Source organism: Malurus melanocephalus, unplaced genomic scaffold, assembly GCF_030028575.1.
Source record: "Malurus melanocephalus ecotype Western Australia unplaced genomic scaffold, MMel_1.1 scaffold_44, whole genome shotgun sequence".
Lineage (NCBI taxonomy): Eukaryota > Metazoa > Chordata > Aves > Passeriformes > Maluridae > Malurus > Malurus melanocephalus.
The window spans coordinates 2,444,131-2,465,778 of record NW_026623276.1 but is presented as its reverse complement, the minus strand read 5'-3'; the positions used below and the strand labels follow the sequence as shown (position 1 = coordinate 2,465,778).

General features: G+C 35.0%; 1 protein-coding gene across 1 annotated transcript in view; it reads left to right on the top strand.

Annotated features, from left to right (window-relative positions):
• ROCK1 (Rho associated coiled-coil containing protein kinase 1) overlaps positions 1–21,648 on the top strand; it is an 82,795-nt gene that overhangs the window by 15,777 nt on the left and 45,370 nt on the right. The window contains exons 2-5 of the mRNA XM_057364922.1: positions 14,603–14,684; positions 18,344–18,444; positions 19,267–19,404; positions 20,563–20,738. Coding sequence (XP_057220905.1) covers positions 14,603–14,684; positions 18,344–18,444; positions 19,267–19,404; positions 20,563–20,738 — 497 coding nt within the window. The remainder of the gene's footprint in view (positions 1–14,602; positions 14,685–18,343; positions 18,445–19,266; positions 19,405–20,562; positions 20,739–21,648) is intronic.

The following is a 21,648-nucleotide window of genomic DNA, read 5'->3' as shown; positions in this document are numbered from 1 at the left end:
TTACATGAGTGGTTGGGCCAGATGAACTTTGGAGGTACCACCAAATCTAGGCTGTTCTGTGGTTCTKTGATTCTTAGTCTTGTGAGAAAACACCTCTGCAGTGTTTCACTGATTGGTTTTCCCTTTGCCTTTTCCTAGCGTAGTTTCAGAGCCTCAGTGAAGCTCTTAAATTGGTGCTATACTGTTTGCAGCAATGCTAGTTAAGCACAAAGTAATATGTGCTGTATGTACAACTTACTTTATCAGCTGTAGCTATCAAGGTCCCATTTTCTGAAATGACGCTGTACAGGCTATGGTGTCTGTGCTGAGCAGCATAATGTTTATTTCTCTTGTAACAGCAGATCTTGTCTGATGAGAGTGAAAGAGTCTTAAAAAAGAAAAACGTTTAAAGCTAGTGGCCTGAAGAGATGGAAGAAYCTCAACCACAGAATGCATGCACAACAGATCTAGTTTTTAAATGGACAAAAACATAAACTACTGTTATTTTCTTAAATACCTCTCAGTCTAAATGGCAACTCTAAATAGCAATAGTATCTAAATTAAAAAAAAAAAAGGAAAGCAACAGGAAAAGTAGCTCCCACAGATGTTTTTTCCCTCTTCGTGACATTTAATACTCTAGAAATTAATATCTAAAAGGAGGACAAGAATGTTCTGAGGATTTAAAGAAGCGTGTTCAAATTAACCATTTAGATTGGAAAGATACTTCTGCTAAACTAGGAGAAACTAGCAAAATGATCAGGAGGTAGTAATTTTATGATAGATTCAGGTGTGAAGTTGCTTCAGGTATACTTTCAAAAAACAACTGAAGTAGCTGGCTGAATCTGTATTTCTGATGATGCTGTAAGAATTATAAAGAAAAATTGCTCAGACTGTGCTCTAATTTAAAGTGGTTTTTTTTCCTCATTAGATCATTATTCTGTAATAAAACTTAGAAGTGCCAGGGATTCTTTTTAGAATTTCACTTCTACAGTGAGACTGCTGTTAGAAGAATCTGTAGCAACAATCCTCAGTCCAGTCCATCAGGAGTGAGGCCACAATCTTTCTGCATCAGCCTCTTGTCTCTGTTTTATAAGCTAGCATCTAACACAGCTACTGCCCTTGTGCTGCATTCAGTAGCCGTAGGATTTAGATGTAGGCCTTTGGGAATTTACTTTCCTTTTACATTTTGGGTTGTGTAGCAGGAGGACAGCTACCCTGATTCGTRGCAGAAGGTGTATTAGATGGAATAAGAATGCATCAGAAGAACTCAGTAGAAAGAGCCAATCAAATTCCAGCTATTGCTTATGGTCTTTTCCCAGTTGCAGTTTTGTCAGGCCGCTGGCATTCTCCCTTCACTTTTGAAGAAACKAATGCTCCAACATCTGTGATGCCAAGCAGGCAAATTCAATCATTGTCACTGTGGTGTGGCGAGGAAAAGAGGTTAAATCAGGATGTCTTTCAGTCATCCTTTTACCACGAGTGTTCTCCTTATGTTTCTGCTAGTTCAGAATAGTTCAGTGTGTTGGTAGTTGACTCTTGACAGAAGATCTAAACCATATTGGTCTTTTAAGATTCTCATAAGTATGCTTCTTACTTTTTACAGAAAGCCAGCTATTTATTTTAAGGGTGGGATAAGGAATGTAAATTATATTAGCTTAATTTTAGTCTTATCATTTTTGAGATCATACTGCTAGTAATTRAAAATCTACAAAAATTTGGTAATGAAAAGTCAAAATATGTTTTTGGCATGCTCATGATATTGAACAGCATTTGGAAACAGAGCAAGTCAGGCTGTAGGATACTTAGAAGATTTTCTGTTGTTAAGATTCACTTTTATGTGGAAATAGTATGTGAGAATTTAGAACTACTCCACTCAGCTTTTTTTCTGAATTTTCTTGCTCTTGTCTGCTATACAGCCATGGACTTTCATATTGTTTTTCAGAAGAAATAGCTTATCTATTTATAGACTGGTTTTCTGCTGTGCATGTGCGATAAGAGATATTATTTGTACCTGTGTTCTTATTTATAAAAGTTGGCTTTTAACGGAMTCTATTAAACTGGACTAAGTGTCATCTTCAGAGAATAAACAGATTAAGAGGTTTTTCAATGAGGTAAGGCTAAATAAATTGGAAACTTGTTATGTCATCGTTCAGTAGGTAAAGGAACAAAATTATGAGAAATAACCTTACTTGTCCTTTAAATATAAATTGAAAGAAAGAGAGCTCTAAACATGTGAATGTGACATGATCTTAGAGTTGATCTACAGTGGTTCAGAAAAGAGGAAATCCAGTTCTTTTCTATTTGCTGCAAGTTACGCAATGTATTATCCTGAACGAAGCAAGTAAAGGAGATTTTGAATGTGCTTTACATGACAGTATTAAATGAATTTCTGCATTGCTTGTCTTCTCTGGAAACTGTCATAAGCATATAAAGCTTTGAGTCACGAGCTACTTGTAACATTACAAGTGCAAAAGAGTTTGTGTTTGAAGTTTTTATACTTCTTATTTCTCTTGCCAAGCAAACAGTTTGTAAAATGTGAATCTGAATTAAAGTGGTAGGTCACTTTTTAAAAAATGATTATTTAAAATGTTTGGTTGTTTGGGCTGTGTAAATCTGTGTATAGAGTATGTATGCACACACACACACACACACACACACACACACACGCTTCCTGGTGTTAGACCTTTCCTGTATCAGCTGATTGGGTTTTTCCTTTTCTAAGCCAAATTGTTTATCTGTAGTTCAGAGTTTAGTTAAATTTAATGGTAGTTTATTTCAGTGCCAGTGCATTTTGTTTGAATACCACAAAAAAATGTAACTGCCTTCTTCAAGTCTCTGTGGCTAGATATGTTTATTTACAGAATRGCCATGGTTGGTAACATGTTTGGTAAGCATCTGTTTCAAAATTACTATTTCCATCCATGTTTGATGTAGTTCTTCAGAAACTGTCTCTGTGGTTCAGTGGACTTCTGGAAAATGAAAAGTGGGATGTCTTGACAAAAGTGTGACTAAATTCTTGGACTGATATTACTGCTCTTGACTAATATTCTAGAATATCTCATGTAGATATTTTGTAGTATATAGAAATGGGAAACACGCTCTCCTCAGTGTTTTACAAACATGGAATTTATATGAATGGGAAGTAGCAGATACTGCCTGACTTCACTTGAAGTTGCTTTTGAACTACTTGCTTTTTWATGTTTTTATACACACACACGCAGTGTATCTCTAGTCTTTTAGTTCATGTAGATTTGCAATAATGTAGTGCTTTTTAATGATTTTTTAAAATCAGGCATTGGAAAAATGCTTTCATGAAGGAAATGCTGGGGTAAAAACTATATAGAAGTTGGATGCAAGTAAAAGGTAGCCTTTCATTTTCTATTGGTTTWTTTTGTAGAAAATACGTTTTCATCAGTTTTGCTCTCTGATTAATGAGAAAGTAAAAGACAGKTACTCAAAATGGTCTGTGGGATGGAGGAACAGAAAATGTCAAGTTCATGTGTTCTGATTTGTCTCGTGGCAGGCTTTTATGGTGTGACAAAAATATTGTTTGCCCTCATCTCCTGTAGAGATTAAGTTAATCAGCCCAAGCTCAGTCTTGCTCCCTTGTAAGGACAGGCAAGAGAGACTTTGACAAGATTCCATGGTAGTGGCAATGGTCCAGACAGCCCTGGCTCTCTTTCCTCTTGGGCTAAGATTTGTTTTCTCCCGTGTTCTAAATCCAAGAGATAATGATGCCTTTGGAGTACATGTATCAGTCTACTGAATCCTCTTCGAGTGGGGGCAGTGGTCTTCTCRGGTTTTAAAGTGCTCTGTAGGAAGAATGGTGTTGGGGAAGAGCTGACTTACTCTTTCAAAGTAGCTGGAAAGGTTGGTAGAAGAGCTGCTCTTACAGTTATTTMTTAGCCTTTTAGTATTTTTCGTCCTTATGATTGCAGTATATGAGGTTGATGAAAATACCCAATGTTGTAGAAGTTGAATACCACTGTTTTATGAAGTTCTGCGGTTTGTGTCTCATGCTTGAGCAATGGAAGTGTTTGGAAAAACTTCTTGCTCGGTATATGAAGTTAGTGCTTTAGTTTTTCTCAAACTTTAGTCTCAAAGCTTGAAAAAGAACATAGAAAAATTTGCTTGCATGTCCCTAACAAACTTGTAAGCTTAATAAATCACATTTTTGGACTGTCTTGAAATCACAAGTGTTGGATCCTCCAGTGGATTTCTAATACTTCCTCTCTTCCTCTAGACTTGAAATACTCTGCTTGAAAATCACAGATAAACCAGCTTATATTGTTCCAGTATTACATATGATAAAATCTTTATTGATTATCATGAGAGAGACTTGCAGTTTGTAAAAAAACCACCCTTAAGTTTTCATGGACAGCTTTGGTTCTGTTCTGTYATTTCAGTACTGGAATGTGGAACCATAGATTTTTGTAGTTACCTCTTTCTTTTTTCACATGCAGTCTAAAGTATTCAGGAGTTTAGTTGTGATTCCACTATGGTGTTAGAAAGGGTAAAAAAAGAGTGCTTAGAGGAGGTTTGGTTTGAATCAGAGAATTGTAGAATGGTTTGGGTTGGAAGGGATCTTAAAGATCATCTAGTTCTACCCACCCTGCCATGGACAGGCACTTTCCTCGAGACCAGCTTGCTCAAAGCCCTGTCCAACTTGAAGACTTTCAGGCCTTGAAGACTTTCAGGGGGTGGGACATCCACAGCTKCTCAGAAAGCATCTATTRTGGAAGTATTTTTTGACTTGAAAGTAGTCACTGTTAGTGGCTTGAATATGCACTTTAACATCCGGTRTTAATTAAAAATTGTGTTACTAGTGGCATTGTCTGTATATGTTACCATTTTTTCTTCAGGTGGGTTTTCAAAGAGAGCTTGTCTCTACACTTTTTTTTTTTTTAATTGCTTAAAGGTAGTGGATAAACGCATGTTTTTTAAATTTATAAATTTGTAAATTTAACTCCTTGGGTTCTGGAGTCTGGAAATAATCTGTTAGTAGAACTGTTTTTTCCTATATTAGCAGTGAAAATCTCCCAAAAATGTGAAAAACTTGCTGTTTTGTTCCTGTTAGTTGCGCAAAATCCTGTCAATTCTGACGCATCTTAGTGGTTGGAAGTAGAAATAAACTTGTCTATATCTAAAATAATTCACATGGAGTTTTTATAACCTTTTGGAAAATAGCATTACTTGAAAGTCATTTTTGTGGCTATATTCAGCATGGRAAAAAGAATAAACATACAAAACCATTGGGTTTATGCATACAGACATTTTTTATTGAAAATGAGGTTTTTCTTTTAATTAATACATGAAAAAGAAGTCTATGGGCTTTGCTAGCATTTATACAAAACTGCAAAATGATGCACAAATTCTTAAATAGTTTAAAGTTCTTGTTCAGTTGCATGTTTCAAATATCTGCTTGACGTGTGATTGCTTGTGCTGGAATGTTTATTGCAGAATTGTAGCGACAGCTCTGACAGGAGATTGGRCAATTGGGGAAGCTTCTCAGCCTTGATTCTTTGCTTCAATTGTTCTCAACTTCCCATATTTTTCGTCTTGCAGGCTGTTTGCATGTGACATAAAGGAAAGGCACAAATTACTATTTCAGTTTCTGCAGAATTTTTTTAGTATATTTCTTTCATAATCTTCAGTTTTGTACKTCTCTCATGGCTGTTCATCTGTAACTGAAAGTATTTTCGCTTGTTCTAGAGTTTTAGGGAGGAATTTCCATTTTGGTGGTGGGGAAGGGGGATTTTGTGCAGTGTTTCCAGACTRCTGGAAAAATTATGATGTTCTCATTCTTTCTTGGAAAGTTATTCAATGAATTGTCTATGCTCTATTTAAAAAATTAAATATTTTGGTTCTCAGTTTGCCTAGCCTCTGTTTCCCATCCCTGTGTTATTTTTCTGTGGGGTGGATATTACTATTAGCRGAGGGTTTTTTTTTCCTTAATACACTTTTTTAGAGAATTTTCTAAAGCATACTTATTGAAATAATATAATCTCCAGAGACCAAGTTGTCAAAGCAAAAGAGACAACTTGCCTTGTTAYTGTTTTATAGTTTATATCTGTAATTAACACAGTTATGTTTGCAGCAAACACAGTCCGCGTCAGGTGACAACAGGTTCTGTATAGCTGATAATATATTGTTGCTTTACAGAAAAATTAATTACCTTTCCAGTGGCTTACTATATTATAAACTTTGCTATTTGGGTTTTTTTCATGGCAGAGGTAACACTTCTCAGACAAAATTATAGTGGGAGAGCTAGAGGCAGCAATGTAAGCTRTTGCTGGGAGAATTTGCTCTAGTTTTGCTGTAATGTAGAGCTAAGAGATCTAAAGTTGCTTTATGTATTTGATGGTTTTTACAAGAGCTAAAGCACTTTTATTTATGTTGTTTGCAATATCTCCTGTGAACATGTTGGTGTCTTTCTAATTCACATCTTGTCCAAGTGACTAAAGCTTACTTTCTGAAGTCAGGTTTCATGGACACCTGCCTGGAAAAAAATCTGGGACGCAGACAGCAATTTCCTAGGCAACAGATGTGGAGGGGGKTCTGTTTCCTTTGGTAAATACCACTATTTCTTAATGGAGTTCTGCAGTTTCTTTCCTTTTGTTGAAGCATTTACTCAACTCCTTCCTTGCAGATTGCTGCAAAAGAAGCCTTAGACTTTTGAGCTGGGACTGGACCAGTTTGTCTTCATTCTTTCCTATCTCTGATCTGTCTTTATACCATTTTGTCGAAGGGAAGCTATGTACCAGTATTTGCATCCATAGYGTTAATTTTTATCCATGTTACTTTTGCTTTCTAATGAGCGTTCCTTATAGTGTTGACTCCCATTGATCTAAATTGGTAGTTCTAAGTGCGTGTGTTTAAAATGAAAATGTTGGGGCTCCCAGATCAGACCGGCAGATCTCTGTGCTGCCTGTGGAAGAATCTGCCCTCACAGGATAACCAAGAAAGCTGTGGGGACCTCAAAGGACATTTATGGATGTAATTTGCAGGTGATGTTTGGCTTTTTTTTTAAAAAAAAAAAGTAGTTATTTTTCATCTTGGGTGAGGAATCAGAGCTTGCCTTATCTTTTTGGTCAATACCATGACTTCAAGACGTGGAAAAGATGTGAAGTCTTTTTTTCCACCACGAGATACTTCTGTGGATAGTGTTACCCTACTGTGTGTCAGGCTGGCTGCTCGTCTCCAGTTGCAGTTGTGTTACAGTAGCTGGGAACTCTAGACCTGTGAAGCATTTCTAATGCCAAGTGCTGCAGTGGCTGTGGAATGCTGCTTCCTTGGTGATAAACATCAGTCAGTTCTTTAACTACCAGAACTCCTACTTCTTCTAACACTATTTACATGCATATGTTTTAGGTGTACTTGGGTTCATCACGTTTAATACAGTTTTCTTGAAAAGGGCAGTTTTAACAAGCTGTACTTAGGCTTTATTTAATTCTAATGTTAGTCAAACATGGTTTGATTAATCATTTAAACCTAAAGTAGGCAATCTRTTTTCTTATTTTCTGCATTAAAATATGAAGAACCTACATACCTCTCCAGATAGTTCTGCAACTGCCTCAGTCTTTTAATGTAAAGTATTCTGTTCGTGGGTAGACTGTACCACAGTTGGTATAGAAGCTTTGAAGTTTGTAAAACTTGTCCACAGAGCGTATTAACCAATGCAAGTGAACCTTTTTTAAGGAAATGAAGTTGCAAATATCCAGAGATCTTAACCTGCTGTGAAATAAGTATAATTCAGTATAATTTTAATGGCAATCTCCTGTTCCACATCTTCCTGAACTATTTTCACATGATATTGTATCTGTTTCTACCCAGATGTTTCTGAAGTATTTTTTGGTGCTATCTTGGTCTATGTTCTTCATCATCCTTKAAGACACTGCTCTCTCATCTGATAGTTGTTCCTAAAGATGCAATACTAAGTGGAATTAGTTCTGATGTTAAATTGAAATAATAAAACACTAATATAATTGAATTCTGAATTGAAGTTTGGATGTAAAGACTATTCACTGTTAGCATAGTGAAATTAATGTTGTAGTGTTAGAGTCTGAGTTTGGAGGAGAGAAAAAACCCGCATTGAAATACATTTTCTGGAATGCATCTTCAGACAATGTCAGTTTGCCATAATTTTAGGCATGAAATAATCTCATKAATATGTTATTTAGAACAGATCTAGTGATTCAAGATTTCTGCATTTAGTCAGTGGACAGAGAGGGGCTCTGATGTGAAGGATCTATGACTTGCCCTCAGTTTTAGCGAAAGACTGAGGTGTGTAGGTTCTCTGAATAATCTGTGCAGTGGGTGCTGGYAGTGCTTCTGCATGCTTGCTATATATGAGTTGATTTCACAGATTTGCACTACATATATTGTCATATTTTAGGAGATGCTTCAGGTGCTAAGATCTGTTGCTGGAGTGGGGAAACAGCAACACCCAAACGAGCATGTGAAAAAGCATTACTACTTGTATGTGTATCTGTCTGTTGCCCTTGCACCTGAGGTTTCCTTAAGTGCTATTGTGGGTATCACAATAATTGAGAGATTTTAGTGACAGTGGGCATTTTCATATATATGTTTGCACATCAATGTATATTGAGATCTCTATACTGACTTATGATCTAGTGAGTTACTTAGTAAATAGGTATTCTAGGAATTTGTCAGTAAAAATGTCAGTTGAACAGCTGCTGTTTGAACAGAAGGCAAGTACATGCACTTATACATTTAACTACACAGAATGTKGGTAAAGCTTGCAACTACACATGGAATAACTCTTTAAAAAGGCCAAAATGAAAGCAGTAGTCCATATTGCTTTCAAGAATGCTGCCTTGAAGTTTCAAGATCTCCTTTTTAGATGTTAAATCTTCTCTGAGTCAAACAGCTCTTTATTGAGGTAACACCCTAGCCCCCTGGTATTTCTTTTGAAAGGCTGTCTGTTTAACCAAATTTGCAAAAACTCTTAGGAATATTGGAAGATACTAGGAAGTAAGGAGCTCTGTAGAGTTATCATGCTGGGTGATGAATCAAGGGCCTTTTAGTCAGGCTCATGTGTCAGTTTGTGTACTTTGCCTGCTCTAATGATTTAATGAAAATTCTTGAGTGAAGTGCCTTAACTCTGTCTACATTGTCTTGTCCACTTTAAAGATGAAGTGTTAAGTTGCAGTTTTCTCTTATTTGGACAGCAAAATTAATGAGTGTGATTAACTTAAAACCTAGTGGGATCTTTTGTGTACTTGATTAGAGCTAGATAAATGTAGCCCCATTCACATAGTTGACCGGAGAGATCACTTATGTATGACAGGACATTATTACGAATTATGATGAACATACACAAATCAAGGTCAGTCAGGTTTGTTGATTTGGGAGTATGGGGGCAAGCTCATAGTACTATAGAAATAGGAAAATGGCTACAGTACAGGGAACTAAAATATGGATAGTTAAGGGTTGCAGATCTTAAGTCTTGCTTTTGTCTCCCCAAAAAAGGAAAAGCGGCAAAGAGTTCAAGCTTGAGTAACTGCCAGTCTGTCCAAGGAATGCAAATTTTGTATGCTGGTAATACCCATTAAGTATTTTTTTAGTTATTTGAATGCTAGATAAATAGTAAAATAATCAAGTGTCTCAAGAACAATGTTTCAACTGAATTTCATACGTTTTTATTTATTATGTTCTAAATGATATTGTATCATAATGAAATGTGTATGAATTAAAATTTCAAAATGTAAAGATACTATAATTGTACCGTGATAATGTAGGTCATATACTGCATTTTGTACTTCATATCACTTCAGAATCATGAGATGTTTTGCTAAATTGGAATTGGTTGATGGTGTGTATTTTGAAATATCCCTATAAAATTTCATTAATATTAATTCATGCATGTGAATAAAACCAGCATTACATAATTGTAGTGAGTTTTGAGATTAAGGAATATAGTTGCAGAGTGAAGAAGTCTAGTGTAGTCATAGTGGTACTGGCAGTTTGATGCATTAAAACTTTGGAAATAGGTMTAGAACAAAATTTGGGAAAAAGTCCAATTAATGTGAGACTGCTTAAGAGAAACTGAAGAAAACCAACCCATTTTAGAGGAATCTAACAAAAAGAAATTAGCGTAACAACCTGACAAATTTGGTGTGAATAGATTRTGTAGTTAATATGTATGTTAGTATTAAGTTCTATGTTTCAACATTCCATATTTTTAGAAAAACTGAAGGGAAWGGAATGGAAAAGGCTGTTGGACTTGGCTTGTTTTATGGATAAATGAATGAATGGAAAGCTGGTAATCTGTCTATTCATAACAGGTAATGGAGTTTAACAGTTCTATGGTATTACTCAGTTGTAAGGGATCTAAMATGGTGACTGGTAATTAATTAATTATGAGAAAATAGTAAAAATTGAAGGTCTCGCAAATTAAAGAAGCAATTAATGCTTTGTGGTGTCTGGCTGGTTAAAAGTGGTGAGTAAAATTCATCATTGAATGTTGAGCGAGTGCATGGGAGAAAAAGCTCTCATCTTTATGTACTTATGTTATTGTGTGTTGTACATGTACAGTATTACCATATGCTGGACTTGCTCATATCCTCTTTCCTAGACACTCTTACTGTCATCTCCAGAGCCAATATGTGCATCTAGACTGACCTTTGATTTTACTCCATATAACTATTCCTTTAAGTGTGGTGTAGTAATGAATGAATTTAAACCAACAGAATATATGGAATTGTTCATAGAAGACCTCCCTCTTTGTGTTGTAGTGGCTCCCTAGTGTACCTTTTAAAAAATTTTAGGGTAAAAAGAAGTATTTTAAATAGATAATGAAACTATTGATGATTTCATTGAATGAATGTGATACAGAAAAGGCTGTATCAGACTATGAAACTGACTGAAGAACATTAGAAAGGAAAGGAAGTTTTTCCCCTGTTCTTTTTTAATCACCTCTGAAGTACTGTTCTATGAAAGTGGAGGCATAAATCACTTTATTTCAGTCATTTAACTGTTAAAAGGAAAATGTCTGTGTAGACCTCAAAACTAAGCAGGAAAATTGTTCTGTAGTGACAGAGTAAGGTGGAACTTAGCTGAAAATGCCTCTAAGCCACAATAAGTGTTTCTAAGAAGTATGGAATGTGCTGTATTTGAAGAAGATACATACTAAAAACACATGGACCCCATCCAAGTGGAGAAAAATTCCATCATAAAAAAGAGGCCTTCTTATTTTAGTAAAGTGCATGAAACTGTTGGAGGTATGGTTGCCTATTATAAAGAAGACTTGACATTATTTTTAAGAGAAGAATATAGCTGCTATAGGTCTTGATGGAAAGATTATGTTCCTTTTTGTGTCAACAAAAAAGTCAGATGACATATTAAAAGATTGAGCAAGATGGAATGAAGAAAGCTGAGAGATGGGTTATCTCTGCAGCCACTGACAATAATGATCGTGTCCATTTGGCCCTTACCCTTTTACTTAACTGTTATTTGTAAAACTCTKTACAATATTCCCAGCTCTCGGATCTGCGCCACTTTGAATCAGCACTTCTCACTTAGAGCTTGTGTATTCTTCCCTGTTTGTTCACCAGTTATACCACTTTAAAATAGCCCTTACTCTRTGCTTCCTTTTGTGCTGGGACAGCTTGTAACATTTTCAAGTTCTTAGTGAATATAAGTGMAATGGGCTGTTTCATGCTTTATGTTACACACTAGGTATCCCAAATACTTTACTTCCATTAAGTTTACCTTAAAATTAGTCTTGCATTTGTAGTCTGCCACTAAAATAATACCAAGCTGTTTTGAAACTCACTTCAGTTGAAGAAATTAATTGAGAGTTAAGGATTTGCAAGTCTTTTATTTATTATAGAATATCATTCACCCCTACATTTTTTTAATGGCAGTTTTGAACCAGGATAGTTCATTTTCTGGATACTGTAGTGAAGGGAGCAGATTATTGAAGAGCCTTTTAAATAAGCAATTATTGGCATGTAGCTTCCTTAGATATTGTTTGCATGATCTTGGAATGTGATTTGAAATGAATGTGAGATGAATAGCTTGAATCTGTATTTTGGAGTATTTTAGTTAAGTATTTTATTTGATAGAGTTCATATCTAAGAACTGTAATGTGAAGAACAGAACAGGAAACATTGTACATGGTGAATTCTGAATTAAACAGCACTGAAATTTGCTTTTGCATGATAAAASTGAATTTGTATACTTTTTCCCATCTTTAATCTAAAACTTTTAAAAGTAACACAACAAAATACCTAACATGCTTGAGACACCGAGAAAACCATGCCATTTTCTGTACTTTGTGCTTCTTTTGGCAAAGGCTTGTATTTTAGTAYTTTGAAAGAACAAATGTGATAGGAAAGTAAGATTGATGTTAAACATTTAAACAGAATCCTCATTTTTTCCTATATTTTTGTGTTCCATGTTTAAAACCTCCCTTCGAAGCAAGTCCTGAATTGAAACAGGTAATTGCATAACCCCAGTGAAAATCAGGATTCGAGAACTTTGTGCTTCTGCTTGATGTGTGGAGGTTTTCTTGCTAGCCATGAACTTGGACAAACTGATTTACTCTGCAGATTTGCAGACTTCATGGCAGATTGGGCCCCAAATTTTGACAGTTCATTGCCATCTCTAATTTGCTTTTAAAACTAACTGGATGTGATCCATCAGCCTCAGAGCTGGTTTTTTTTTTTTCCTAGTGCTTCACACAGCCTGGGGATAAATGCGCAGAAGCTACTGGTGGACTTTGTACACCTGTGCAACCAGTTATCATGGTTCTCTGTTGAATTTACCAAAGAATTAATTTTTTTTCCAGATTTCCTGGTTATTTGCCATGTATCTTTGGAAGAGGTGTCTTTTAGTAGTTTGCAAAGTAAGGTGCACTTACTAAGTTACACTGAGTTATGGTTACACTGAGTTATTTCTGCATCTGTCTTGAGTTGTTGGCCTCTTACACTTTTTCTACTACTGACCCATTAAATGTTGTTTCATTGCTGCTCGCTTTCCTTTTTCATCATAAGTGTCAGTACAAAAAGGTGATTCTTTAATACACAGTATGCAAAATCTGGCTTTATTTTAGAGAAGTGAAATACTGTGATGCTTTTCTTGATTTGTATCATTTTCATTTTAACAATTCTTCTTAAAACAGGAATGTTTTTATGAAATTGACAAATTTAATAATATCAAGCCTTGAAAGTAATTCTGATTATCCTTGCAGTTTCCCTTTTTCAAATTCTAGTATGATTTTATTGTTTACTATTATATTTGAAGTAAATAATTTCTATCTCACGTACTTTAAAAGTGAGGACTGTGAGCCTAGAAATAATTTTTATTTTGATAGCGCTTGGTGTTTTTTATAGGTAAAAGTCAGTCTTAAAGACTGAGGTGAAAAATAAGCTTGTATTTGAAGTGAGATTAAAGCCTAATAATTCAGTCTAGAGCAAATGCGTTGTCAACTATATTTTCCTGGAAAAACAGCTTTCAAAAACCTTATATTCTAGCTTTTCTTCAGGCATAGTTGCTTGATATATTTAGCAGTGAAAGACTCATGGTTCAGTTTTCCATTCTGAAAAAGGGATTGAAAAATCCTTTTAAAAGCTGAAAGCAATCAAATTAGGTCTAGTCAGATCTGAACYGATCATATCAAAGATAGGTCTGGTCTAATATCTCACTCCAAAAAGGTTAAAAACTGATAATACAGACACCTAGCTATGAATTGGACAAGTAAATAGCAGTAGAWCTTGGGCATACTTTGGTAACATCCATCAATTTGTATTTTAAGACCTTTGTCTCTGTTTTTGCAGTTGTAACTTAGACAATACCTACATGAGAGAGAAGACTCCCTAAAGCTTTTTGATGCTTTGTTATGCAATTTCCTAGAATACTTGATCATTTTTCAGTAGAAACCCTATTAGTGGTTTTCAGCCAAAAGACTGTGTTTAGTTTTTCTCTAAGAAGATGCTATCCACTGAGGAGTGACAAATGCAGATTTAACTTTCAAGTCACTAAGTTCACGGCACTTAATGAGACCTTAAAACTGGCTCCTTTGTTGTATTTTTCTGTTGGGTTTTTTGATGATATTTGATTTGCTTTTGTTCATAGGGATGCATTCTGTGGTAGTAGTGCCAGATGGGCTTGTGGATGTTTATTTCTAGCTTTAGGTTGGAATGTATAAAGCCAATATCTTGTTCATGAGAATTGCCAGTGAATTCAGTGGATAAAATGCAGGAGTTTGAAAGCTAAATTATCGTYGTCGTCCTATTTGCCAGTTGCCTTTTAGTGTTCAGGTCCCTGCTGTATGATACATGGTGACTTTTTARTATTACTGAACTTCATTAGAACTGCTATTTGTTCTTCTTGTAYTTTTTCATGTAAGTATGGAGCAAATTAAGGTAATTAATAATGCATAGAAGCATATAGAATTAAATTTTGATGAGTCCAATGGAAGTGAAGGCGTAAGAGCTGTTTCATGTAATTACCAACAGTCATTAAATAATGTGAATGATTTCATTTGCATGGAAAATTGATAGGGACAGCTGTTTTTTTATCTGGACTSTTTAGTTAGCAGCATGTGTAATTATTTTTCCAAATACTTAATTTTGCTTGTTGTTTTGGTTTTTTTTAGGATGGATTAGATGCTTTGGTATATGACTTGGATTTTCCTGCCTTAAGAAAAAACAAGAACATTGACAACTTCTTAAACAGGTGTAAGTATTTAATGTTTCATTGACTAAATAACATAAGTCTGTAATATCAAAAAGAAAACACGAGTTGTAGCTCTTTGAAAGACAGCCAGGCGTTTGGGGTGCATTGGGTTTTTGGGAGCAATTTGTTTTAAGAGTTTTATTTATTTATTTCCCACTGAGAACTGACAGCTGCCTATACAAATCTCATCCCCAGCAATTGAATGCCCAGTCTGTTGCCCCTGTAAATGGCYCTGTCTATAGTGGCACAAAGCCTTTTAAGAGAAAGGCCTGTTGTCTTTGTAAGGGCAACTCCCTGGRTTTCCATAACTTGTTTTCTCATTTCATATACTAGTATATCATAAGCAATTAACAGTAAAATGACATAGTGAAGTATACAGTGTCAAGAAATCATACTAAATATTTGTTCACTAACAAATARACTGGAGCATTTTTTTAGTATAAAAGGTCTCTTTTAATGAAAACCTTATACTGCATAGTTCATAGATTCACTTGTGTGTGCAGCTGATGTGTCTCCAGAATTCTCTGCATTTACTCTGTATTTGTCCACTACCAGATTTCCTGCAAATTTTAAAGTAAYGAAGTTGAATTTTTAATAGAAATCATAGTTCCATAATTTTAATAATTAAAAAGCCAAACCACAAACAAACAAAAACACAAAAAGGAATTTTAGCATCAAGTATTTTCTAAAAGCTGCCAAACTGGCAAATTCTGAAGATTGTGGCAGAAATGCTTGCTAATTGAAGACTTGCTTCTGCCTGTGGACTAAATGGGCAAACCTTGAAATTAAACTAATATTACTAGATTTTTACAGGCTGAAGCATCTCAATTGAATTCCATAATAAATGGGTCTTATGGTAAATGTAAATTAATTTGACTAAAATAAATATTGTCTTTGCTTAATTGAAATTTATGTGGGTTTTTTCTTTCTGTTTCCAAGGCATTTTCAAATGGTTTATTGGGTGCAACTGTGAGCTGATAGTGAATTTGTGGTGTTTATTTTACATTATTCTCCATTTGTGTGTRTATATGAGTCCAGTAGATGTAGTTGATGGCTCATTCACACAATTACTGAAATCCCTAGCTCAAATGTTCTGTTTAACTTTTCACAGTTCAAACTGTATTGATACCATATKCTGAGTTACATGCACATTTTGTATACTCAGTTATTTACTGAGAAGGTGTGGTGAAACTCTTGGAGAAAAGAGAAGTTATGTTAAGCAAAGGAAATACCATTGCAACAGATAATTTCAATGTACTTTTTATGAGCAGTGAAATTATTAGTGAGTCTCAAAAAGCTTCACTTTTGCTGTTGGGGCTGAGTGAAAGAAAACTGATACACTTACAGCCTGATAATGAATRTCTTTTGGGTGTAAATTATCTACTGTGTAGGATCTGACCTGAAGTAATCTGAAGGTGGAGAGCAGAAYACATTAGTTCCCTTCAAACTGCCTTTAGAACATTAGCTTGCAGTGTTTGCTGAAATGTGAAAGCAAGTTGTGGATATGGGAGTAGTGGCCTTAGAGGGAACTGTGCAGTCTAGTTTGCTTTGAATTTCTATTTTAAAAAATAAATTCATGTTTATTTTAGTTTTATTAGAAGACTGTTTAAAACATCCTTTTTGCAGTATTAGCTGCCTGGTTTGCACCATTATTGCAGAAATTTAAGATAAATTTCTAGATGGCAAATAAAATAGGAGTTTGCTTCCTTTATTTTATAGACCAATTGCCTAATGAACCACTCCCTATCCCCTCTTTACTTCTCTCTAATTTACATTGTTTATTTGTGTAGCCTCCAAATCTGCCTCTGTCGACTGAGGTTGTGAAGATGATTTTTGCAAATGTAGAACCTTGTTGATTTTSTACCATATAGTATTAAAAGACTGAAGAAATTAGTATTAAAGGCAGCTGCGAGTCCTGCTTTGCAGTGGTGACTCAGTTTATTTCAAGGCAGCATGTAAGCTTAAAACTGAAGATCAGGGCCATTTGGRTGATTTTTTGCCATGGGAGCTTCCCCAGCTGTTCATACAGCATAAACTGGGTCCTCCACTTGTCCTGGAGTGAGAGATAAGGGACTGCCTATTCAAGAATATTGCAGCCTGATAAGCCTTGTTTAATAGAACTTAGAATATGGAGGTCAAATTTCCAGCACTGTTGTTACTGTAACATACTGGAGATAACTGTCAGTAGGTATCTCAAGCAGTGAATTTCAATTTGCAACTCATCACAAGCCTGGCTTACATTACTTTAAAATCCTTAGTTTAGGTTGCTCTTTGGGTGTATTTTCCTTAATTCTGCTTTGTCCTTAGGGAAGGCTTGTGATTGAATAGGGTTTCAAGGATTCATATAGTGCTCAGCTTTCTTTTGCACCAATGTCAGGATTGTTCATTCAGAAGTGGTGAACCTCCTGTTGTGAGKTTACTAGGCAGGAAATTAGCAATAGCTAGAAAATTGCTGTCATGAAAATTGCTGCAYTTTAGTTCTGTGCAGTCTTGCTCCTCTACTGCAGGCCAGTTTTCACCAGAGCAAATAGGGCAATGAATTATTTGTTGGAGCTGCTGAGTATTTTGAACCCTGTGTGAAAGAACTTGTCAGAATTTAGAATTTTGCTATAGTTTACTGGAATCAGCTTGTGTTCTGCTGCATTCTAAAGGGTTGGCTTTGCGTTAGAAAGTGACGCCATGGAATATCTATTCAAACAGAACTATGTTTATTCCTCTTGGGGTGATGAAACCTTACTGAATTTTTATTGTGGRTAGGCTGCTTTTGTTTTAGCTTGTGGCCTGTGTAGGTAGAAATGTAATGGTAATTTTCTGTCAACTGCCTCATCATAATCTTAACATATGAACTTAAAATATTTAATTTCTCCTCCTTTCCTCTTCCTCTGTCCTTACKTCTCTCTAAACTTTGCTTTTGGCCTAGAATATTATTTTTGAAAATAAAACATCATTGCATAATTTTATTTTATTAGAAGCATATCTGTTTTAGAAGAACTTCCTGGCTTTTAGAAATACTGAAGCATGAAGCTTTTCTACATAGTCTCATGCCAGTGTTGACCCACATGGATTAAAATAGACTGTTTTAATCTTTTACCAAATTTGGAATTAGAATATCTGCCCACTGGGAGTTTGTAAATTATTCTAGTTTATAGAATGACAGGTTTRTATAAATAATTGCAATGATTCCCACTGCATGTTTTAAATTAAAATCTACTTTTTTGAGTATTAGGAATCAGAAAAGTGCCAAAGAGCAAAACTTTTTTTTCAAAAATACTTTTTCAAGTGTCTTGTAGTGTATTTTCTAATACATTTTCCCAGATGTGTTGCATGTTTATTCAGAAATAATCTTTTTATACTGATTAGCTTACAAGCAGGATCATGCTGGATATGAAATTTTTGCATAGCTTTTTTTTTTTCAGGTAATTACTTTTAAAAGAAATTACTGAATTAAGATTTCCTGTAATGTGACTGTACAGCAGAGTCATTGCATTATGTTATGTTAGGTTTTGGTTACTGTGGTCATGAGAATGAGGTCATGCATTCTGCAGAGTTTTTCAATGGGAAGGTAGGTTCTTTGAGCAGCACTTCTGAAAACTATGAAAAGTTAAAATTAGATGAGTTTAATTAAAGTGACTATATATGAAATGCAATTTTTTTTATGTAGATAAAGACACAGTAAATAAAATGAGAGATCTGCGCATGAAAGCTGAAGATTATGAAGTGGTGAAGGTGATTGGTAGAGGGGCGTTTGGGGAGGTTCAGTTGGTAAGTTAAGTTTCTATTTGTAGATTTGAATGTATTCTGTAGTATTTACTCAGGCATCCATTTCTCATTGTGGTGTTCAGAAGATGCAGTCTTAAATATTTAACCCTTTCACTCAGTGAAATTTTATTTCTTTACATTTCATGGAAGTGTTTTGGAAAATGACATATTTGAGTCCTGTCTAAGTGCTTGTTTTGCATTGTAGTCTTTCTTCTCTCTTAAAATAAAATAGAATGTGTATTCCTCATAATCAACAAAATTAGCTTTTACCACTGTTTACATGGACACTTGATGAAATTGTAAAGGCTAGGAGAGTTTCTGCCAGTTCAGGGACTACACCAGATTTTTGTGGACATAGTTCTCACCAATGAGAGATGTGTATTGTTTGTGATAGGTTAGCAGCCAGGCTTGTTCATCCTGCTTTATTTAATTGAGTGCTGGTGGGAGAAACTGGAAATACAGCAGCAAGTATACACATCTGCTAATGAACTCTGGAAAATGCTTATAGTTTTAACTTTATGGTATTTAACCAACACTAACTGCCAATATTTGTCCTTTTAAAGGCACATACATGCAAGTTATGTGACTTATGCCTATGGACTTCTGTGTTGAATAGTTCTAGCAAGTATTTTAAAAGTAATGCATTGTCAGGTAATGGAATGTAATTATTTCGCAGATCTACAGTATATAATCCTTTATAGTAGTGTGAAGAGTCTTACAAAATGTGTGAAATGATAAAGCAGGAAAAGTAATGTTTTCAGTGATGTTCTTCATGCGTTGATACGGCAAACTAATAAGTTTTGTRTGTCACATTTGTTTTCACAGGTAAGGCATAAATCCTCAAGGAAAGTGTATGCTATGAAGCTTCTGAGCAAATTTGAGATGATAAAAAGATCAGATTCTGCATTCTTCTGGGAAGAAAGAGATATTATGGCTTTTGCAAATAGTCCCTGGGTTGTTCAGGTAAAGTGATATTCTTTTTTAAAATTTGTCATTATAGAAGAGCTTGATTGCAACACTRCATCACTTGGAATTACATGGTTTTTGGTTTTTTTGATCTGTTAGGGAATACGTGACTAACACTAGGAATGGTGTACAAAAGAGCAGGTATTGTACTTGGTTTAGACTGTATTTTGTCACAACATTTACAAGAGAAACTATTCTGTTTATTGTTAAAACTCTTTGCCAGATGTATATTGGTGCGTCTGCTCTGTAGTAATTACTTGAGTCATCCAGCATACCAGAAAAGGTATACTTAAGATACAGCTTCTGTATATTCTAAATTCTGTGTGTATCCTTGATTGGAAATTATGCCCACTCCGGTTATTTTTTCCTCATTTCAGTGTTGTGACAGTTTTTTGGGAGGCTCTGCTGCCTTTGAAATTCTATGGAGCACGTCTGAATCAATCATCATGCATTGTGTGTGCATGTGAGCTTGTGAATTTAAACTGTTCTTACTCTTAAGCATATAAATTCTTCCATTGTGTTGAAATTACACAAATTCATTCAAGATTTACCCAAGTCCAGTTGGTAACTGCATTATTGTCTGAGTGTGATTGTTCAGAATAAAACTTAGCAATTTCATACAATTTTAAGTAAAGAAAAATCTGCTTGCACTACTCATGTTGGACAGAGGCTGACAACTTTAGGGGAAATATTTTTGTTCTTTACAATTTAGGCTCATAATGTTGACAATAGAAAAATGAGCATTCTGTGATAATACAAATAGAATCAGACAGATCTTTGCGATACAGTAGTTTCATGTTTGCATATATGTCAGCTAGCATTCCATTGAAAAAAGCAGCTTTTTTGTCTTAATGTAATGARCATTCTTTGAAAGCATCTCAAAATTTATTGCACCAAATTCACTAATCTTAATTGGTAACCATCACTCTACTTCTTCCAGGGATATAAAGGGATGGAGGATCTGGCCAAAATTTGCTTTAGAGGTTAATTTCTTTTTAGGAGATCTGCAGGATGATGCGGAGTTGCTGCAGTAATTGTAGCAATTCTGTTACGTTGGAAATCAGTTTGTGCAGAATACCTTTGATTACCCGCAAGTGAAATATTAATGATAACTGAAACATGAAGTGGCTTATTTTTTGTTTTTGCCTTTTGCAGTTATTTTATGCATTCCAAGATGACCGTTACCTTTACATGGTGATGGAATACATGCCTGGTGGGGACCTTGTGAATTTAATGAGTAACTACGATGTTCCAGAGAAATGGGCAAGATTTTATACTGCTGAAGTTGTACTTGCATTAGATGCAATTCATTCAATGGGTTTTATACACAGGTGAGAAAGAAAATGATGTTACATAGGGTTATTTTCTTCCTGGTACTGCCAGAATTACTTGAGTTTATTCAGTTTAAAAATTCAATATATGACTTCTTTATTATTATTATTATTCCATAATTATTCTGTCTTACAAATACAAAAGTTGTTGCCATAAGAAAGTAGTCTCAAAGTAAAGATTTTCACTGGGCTGATGTTCTCAGTTTAGGGAGCAATACTGTCTGACTTTACTAAGAGAGAACAAGAACAAAAATGGTATGAGCATGTTTGCCCCAAAATGGTTCTTTTCTTTTGATTAGAAAAAGCTGTTTAGGGAACTTGATCACAGTAGTATCCACTGTTAGGAATTAATTCTCTGCTAGGCATTTGAAGCCTCARTGACCCATTAAAAAAGAATCTGTGAACAATGTGAGGAAAATCTCCCAGCCATATGTTTTCTTGTAAGGGGCAAGATGGGAAATTGAGATGCAGGGCAAAGGGACTTCAGTTTCATGTTATATAATTGCCCTAAAGTGAAATATAGTCCCTTCTCAGATAGGTTGAGAAGCTTTCCTTTTGACATTTGAACTTGTGTCTGTTTTTAGCTTTTAATTGTATTAACTAGGAGCAGAAGAATAATTCTTTTGACAGAAAATACAGGAAGAATTTGAGTAGTGTGTAGTATACACTATAGTATATACATTTTCAATTTGTAATTTAGTCACAAGGTTAGTGTTAAGCTTTTGCAAAAATAGCAAACACAAAGCAAAATAAACTACTAATTCATTGCTTGAGTAGGATCCAGAGCATCATTAATTATGTAGCTATGCTGCATCTGATGGGTAAATTATCTAGCTGAATGAACCATTTGTATGTGTGTATTTCAAGCTTTCGAAAGCCGGCATTATAAGATGCCAGCAGCATAGTGAGA